We start from the raw sequence: 6546 nt of genomic DNA on the forward strand, positions 1-6546 counted from the left end.
CGTCTGAGCTTCACCACCACTACTACCCGTTCCTACAGATGGACGCCCGCCTCCTGCACGCCTGAGCCTGCACTCAGCGCTGCCTCCTTCCCCTCCTCTCCTTCTGCCTCTCCTTGCTCATTTCCCACCTCTTCCTCCGCCCTCCTTATCCAGCTCTCCTCCCATCCCTCCATCCTTTTTCCCCTTGTTGAATTTTACTCAATTTTACTTTATTATGGCGTGCTTTGGCCGCTCTCTGGACTCCCCGTGCACACTAGCCTTGCTGGTGGGCTTCCAGTTTGCCTTTGTTCTCTACTTCTCCCTCGGGGGCTTCAGAGGCCTGGTGTCCGTCCTGGTGCACTCCACGGAGCCGGAGTTTGATTACTCTCGACCTCACGATGTCTATACCAACCTCAGTCATCTGGGAGTTCCGCCTCCCCCGCCTCGCAACTCTGGCACTGGACCCCCTGCCACGGGAGCACCGCTGAGAGACTGCCAGATCCCCTCCCCGCTGCTGGGTGTGTGCTGTTTTATGTAACACAACAGTGTGGCATTGTGCTATAGCCAGACAATCAATATCAGTCTTTTCCTTTCCCCTCCTCCAGTCGGACCTGTGTCCGTCCACCTCTCCTCTCCTCTGTCTCTGGAGGAGATCAGACAGAGGAATCCGTTGGTGATGCCAGGTGGACGCTACCGGCCTCCAGACTGTGAACCCCGTCACCACACAGCGATAGTGGTGCCATACCGGAACCGGCAGACGCACCTCCGTGCCCTCCTCTACCATCTCCATCCCTTCCTGCAAAGACAGCAGATCCACTACAGCATCTATATAGTACAGCAGGTCAGGACATCTATGAGTGAAATACTGGTGTGTTACATGTGAGGGATAATGCTTCACGAGGTGTCCATTAATCAGGAATTAATGTGGACGTGGAGGCCAGACCATTAATTCCTGATTATTGTGTCACTCTGTCACTTATCCAGAACCAGCGTTTTACATGGTAACAAGTCGCTAATCCTTGTTTCAGAGAGTGACTCGTGATTTAGTCCATGTTTCATTCATTCAAATCTAGGTTAGCGACTGTATTTAGTAAATACTGCTAACATTATTATTGCTTAGCCCACTAAGCTAACACTTCTAAAGCCTCGAAAGTACAAACAATTGTGTCAGTTATTATGATACTTTAGTTTAGTATCACCCATAATTGTTTCCCCGGTGACCTCCATGAGAAACTCATGGATGCCTTTGGCTCAGCTATTGCCAGAAAGCTAACATTACGTTATGGAAGCAAGATCGAAAATCAATAACGCTGTGTATTGTTGAATATAATCTGACGGTATGTTTATGAAAAAGACTAGCTAGCCAGCCATTTCATTGTCCCCAAAGCAATATAATTTAATATGATATAAGATTTCAACAAACAAATAATACGCCATGTGTACTGTCAGCTGCTGCCTGAAGTAGCGAGTCCGATAGCGATGGGAAGATTTTATCATTCCAGAAAGATGCAGGTGATTTTGTGGGAGATGTCAATGCACATCATTCATAGGCAACAAACACCCCAGCCAAGAACCCTTAAACCGGACTAAATTATGTAATGACGGACATCTCATGTAGATTAGTTGAGCAAAATTAGAGCTGTGCAAGTCGTGCTTTTGTTTCAAGCAGCAGAAAAGTTGTAGCATGACGTGTTTACTTGACATCGCACATCCTGCGATCTGACCATGAAGCCCTAATTAACTGGATATTTAAAATAACAATATTACAAAAAATATTATCACAAGCTGGCATCACAGTCAAGTGCTTTGTACTTAAGACTCCATGTGTAGCTGTGTGTTATATGTGTGACTGTTTTTCTTCAGTGGGGGAACGGTACCTTTAACCGAGCCAAGCTGCTTAACGTCGGCGTGCGGGAGGCCCTCAGAGATGAAGACTGGAGCTGCATCTTCCTGCATGATGTCGACCTGCTTCCTGAGAACGACCACAACACCTACACCTGCCACAAGCAGTTCCCCACACACCTGTCTGTGGCCATGGACAAGTTCAGATACAGGTAGAAGCACGGGGTGCATGTGTGCGTGGATGGACTCGTTTATAAATGTATTGTGCTGAGACATTATTTTCAAGATTGCACATTGGTGATGTGACCCTCCCAGGCTGCCGTACCCACAGTATTTTGGTGGGGTGTCTGCAGTGACCCCAGACCAGTACATGAAGATGAACGGCTTCCCTAACCAGTACTGGGGCTGGGGCGGAGAGGATGATGACATTGCTGCCAGGTGAGGAGGGTGAATCCACATACTGCATGAGTGATCTGTAAACTGTGCATGTTGACATGTTCAGCATCAGAGCGACATGCATGCGTTTCAGCCTCTCTGCTTCTTGTACTTTCTTTTACCCTCTTCTGTTACTCATTCATCTTTTTTTCTCATATTTGCTGTTTAGTTACCACATGTTCTCCTTTTCTTTGACTTTTGGTTTTATGTGTTCTCACATCATCTTTCATCTTCACATTCCCCTCCCTCTGCTCTGGCTTTGCTGTGTGTCTCTTGGAGTGGGCCCAGTGAGTACTTTGTTTGCATTGTTAAGCTCACAGTTTTGGGCTGGGTCAGTGCTGGAAGAAGTATTTAGATCCTTCACTTAAGTAAGTACTAAGTACTAAAACAACACTTTGAAAACACTCCCCCACAAGTGAAAGTCCTGGATACAAAACCTTAGTTAGTAATTAAGTATAATTAGCAAAATGTACTTCAAATTATATAAAGGAAAAGTACTAATTGTGCTGTCACTGTTATTACAAGATTATGTTTATTTTAACTACTTTGTAAACTGTTGGGTACTTTGATCAACAGCAAATGTTTATATTTTATTGGATCATCATATGTTTGTAGTGCACTGTCCTGTGAAAACCCCTTATTGGTAACACTATAATAACAATCATTAAATAAAGTTTATAGTTAAATAAGATTTAGTTAATAATTATTTAACTGTTAACAAACACTGAAATGCTTTATAAACCATTTATTAAGCATTTTTTAATTGTAAAGTTGAAACTGATGTTTATAACAATAAATGGTTGATAAATACTGTGTAGTTGATCTATAACATTTTTTAAGATGGCCATCATAAAGTTGAAACTGATGTTAATACATCTTTACAATTCAGCATTCAAAATCAACACATTAGGAGGTTGTCACTGGAAAGGCATTATGGATAACTGTATTCGGAAAAATAACTAGTAACTAATACTGTCGGACAAAAGTAGTGGAGTAAGTATAAAGCTGTATAAAATGGAAATATTTAATAGTATTTATAATTAAAGGGTAACTCCATCATGTTTGCAATATTAAGTGTGTCTACAGGTCTTGGGGAGTTCTACTTCATATGTGAAAAAAATAGTATAAAGTCTTTTGTGGCTCCAGAGGAAGCTGTGCATGTAAAAATTGCCTTTAGTGATGTCACTCAGTGGCTCACTTGCATTGTGGGTAATGAAGGCGCCAGGTTATGAAAAGCAGTCCACTGGTGTGCATTGTACTTGACTAACACTGTTGGACTCATTATGGACAGTTTTAAAACAAATTATCAATATCGATACAGAAGAGATATCAGAGATATCACCTCTGATATCACCTCTGATATATTCCTTTTTCAAAACCTGGCGCCTACATTACCCACAGACCAACCTCGCTACTGAGTGACATCACTGGAGGCAATTTATTGGATTACATGCAGCTTCCTCTGGAGCCACAAAAGGCTTTATACTACTTTTTTCCCATATGCAGTAGAAGTCCCCAAGAGCAAATTAGTGGAGTTACCTTTTAAGTACAGTACTTGAGTAAATGTGTGTACCACCACCGGGCTGGGCTGAGTGCTTACACGTTTTCAGACTAATGAGATTTCTGTGCTGTGGTCCTCTCTGCACTCTCTGCTTGTTAGCATTAACTCATTATGATAGAAACCGAATAGTACGATAAAATGTAAATTGAAAAGCATTCGCTTATTATTGCATGAAGCAAAAGTATAAAAGTGTTTTTCTTCTAGTTTTTGGAACACTTTGCCTTTCGTGCGTGCTGGTCACATCCTCAAATATATCATAAACTGCCTATACTTAGATATCTGGGGTGGTACAGAAGCAACAGAGATGGAAAAAGGGAACCACAGTGTTTCCACCTCCTATAGCCCATAAGAGTATGTTATTCTCATAAATCTCCCACAATTCTATGTTCGTTTTCTTTACTTTTCTGCTTTTAAACTAGAGGCTAGATGTACTCAGTACAGAGTGTTGCTGTTGTCTTTGGTTATAGAAAATAGCATAGAAAGTGCTAGGCTTTGTTGATGTAAGACTGCGCTGACTCGAAGATTTAGTTTTCCAGTTAAATTCCTGTGAATGAGAATCTGCGGTTCCTGTTGACCCCTGTTTTGTGCTGCTTATCCAGAGTACGTCTGTCTGGCATGAAGATCATGCGCCCTCCAGTGGCCATTGGTCATTACAAGATGATCAAGCATAAAGGAGACAGAGGCAATGAGCAGAACCCACGCAGGTACAGATGGACACACTCGCACACACACAGAAATTATGTAGGTATGTTTTCCCTTTGATATAATTTTAGGCGATAGTTTTGAACAATGAAACAGTGATTTTCACATTGTCATATAAACACTTACATCTGGCTTCATTCCCATTGATGGAGACATCAAATAATTATCAGAATGATGTTGTATTCCCCTTTTTGTCCCCACCCAGCCCTTCACATGATACGTTTCTACAGTAATGGTTGTTTCTTATTTTGCTGATACTGTTTTGTGTTGGGTTGACATTTCTGCTCTGCTTGTTCTGTCGAGCCAACAATTTCTCCTGCCTCAGGCGGCATGCTTATTTGTTTTCAGATTAAAAAAAACACATCATTTTTCTTGTCAGTGATGTTCAGCACGATTTTCTTGATTATAAAAACAAGCTCCTGCAAATCAGCTGTAGCGCCACAAGTCATATTCACATGGGAAAATATCTCAAACTTAATTAAGACTGACCTTGTTCCCTGTGTCAGGAGCACTTTATTAACTTGTAAGGAGAGGGATTGATGTGGCGTTGTTAGAGGAATAATTCGACATTTTGGGATGAAGGCTTCTTTCTTGCAGAGAATCACATGAAAAGATAAATCTCACTCTCATGTGTGTCTGTTAGCTTAGCCTAGCATGAAGACTGGAAACGGGGGGAAACTGCTAGCCTGGCTCTGTCAGGTAACAAAGTTAAAGGTGCAATATGTAAGAATTTTAGTTGAAAACATTCAATAATTCAAGTTATTCAATAATTCAGAGAGCCCAGCTCTTCCCACTCCAATGCTCCTGTTCCTAGCTTCCAGTCTGGACTGCTACCTAACGGTAGCTAAAGTTAGCAGGAGTTAGCAGTTATTCTGGTGATATGTTGACCACTATTTGTTTTGAATATGAATTCAACAGTACTCCAATTCTTAGATATTGCACTTTTAACAAAACCTGCCCACCAGAACCTTCGGATTTTGCTAAATCACACATTATATTTCTTTTATTTAGTCTGTACAAAAGCCAAAAAGGAAACAAAAATCTGTACTAAAGTGTAAAAATGACAAGTTGTGGTTTTGTAGGCCTTATGTGCTGGAACTACTTCTCTCTCAGAGCAGTGACTTCAAACACAAACTTGTTGCATTATATTCGTCTTTACAGATTTGACCTTCTGAAAAGGACCAGACTCAACTGGCGCTCTGACGGCCTCAACTCTCTGACCTACGAGCTCCTTTCCAGGGAGCTGGAGCCTCTCTACACCAACCTCACCGTCAACATTGGAGAAGACCCGCGTCTGCCCCCGGGGAAACTACCCATCATTGTGAAAGCAACAAACCCAGTCCACCAACGTAGCACCAGCAAGACCGGGGACAAACAGGAGAAGAGGCAAGAGACCAAAGGGGCTGTGGCGGCAAACGTGACTGTGGTCAAGCCTGTTGGTGAAAAGACAGAACCTGCCAGGTCGAAGGCAGCAAATCAGACAACACAGGAGAAGACAGGTGTGATGAAATAGGATGAGGTGAATAATAAAAAGACAGCATCACATCTGTAGCATAAAGTGGCTTCGCCCTTCGAAGGAGAGCAGTGTAGATCTGCTCTGTTGTGGGACATAAAGTGCACCAGCTATTTGTGCTCAGTGCAGGTCAGGGACGCTTGTGCAAAAGATCTGGTGAAGAAGCCACTTTTGTCTACAGGGGTGCGTTCAGGACCACGACTGAGTCACCTCTCAGTTTGACATCCAACGAATGTGACTCTGGCACTAGTGACTGACCCAAGTCTGTGGTTGGGCTCCCGGCCAATTTCAGGCCAGGCGAAGAATGGTGCAGGACTCAGTCAGATCCGAAACAAACTAAATGAAAGTATGACAGCAAATATATAAATCTCTGCTCTTTTCCAGACATCGCGAGTTGTAAGCAACCCATCTGCTGCCAGCAGACCTGCAGCTTCATCCAGTTAGCTCCTGAAAAACTGCTGCTGTCAGTCCGCCCCACTCCACGGTGGGTTTGTGTTTCTGTGCCTTCTCTCTT

General features: G+C 42.8%; 1 protein-coding gene across 1 annotated transcript; it reads left to right on the forward strand.

Annotated features, from left to right (window-relative positions):
• Positions 1–214: 214 nt before the first annotated feature.
• On the forward strand, positions 215–6032 carry b4galt3 (UDP-Gal:betaGlcNAc beta 1,4- galactosyltransferase, polypeptide 3). Its single transcript, XM_073470700.1, has 6 exons — positions 215–497; positions 585–820; positions 1843–2033; positions 2137–2259; positions 4417–4521; positions 5681–6032. Exons 1-6 carry the CDS (start codon positions 215–217, stop codon positions 6030–6032), a joined length of 1290 nt encoding a protein of 429 aa, XP_073326801.1.
• The last annotated feature ends 514 nt before the right edge of the window (positions 6033–6546 follow it).

Source organism: Pagrus major, chromosome 7 (genome assembly GCF_040436345.1).
Source record: "Pagrus major chromosome 7, Pma_NU_1.0".
NCBI classification, from domain to species: Eukaryota; Metazoa; Chordata; class Actinopteri; order Spariformes; family Sparidae; genus Pagrus; species Pagrus major.

What these genes read in the sequence shown, in the direction of transcription:
- b4galt3 (XM_073470700.1), top strand. Translation starts at nt 215, where the DNA reads ATGGCGTGCTTTGGCCGCTCTCTGGACTCCCCGTGCACACTAGCCTTG. An exon ending in GATCCCCTCCCCGCTGCTGG is followed by an intron (nt 498 to 584) that starts GTGTGTGCTGTT and finishes CCCCTCCTCCAG; the next exon opens with TCGGACCTGTGTCCGTCCAC. An exon ending in AATGAGCAGAACCCACGCAG is followed by an intron (nt 4,522 to 5,680) that starts GTACAGATGGAC and finishes TCGTCTTTACAG; the next exon opens with ATTTGACCTTCTGAAAAGGA.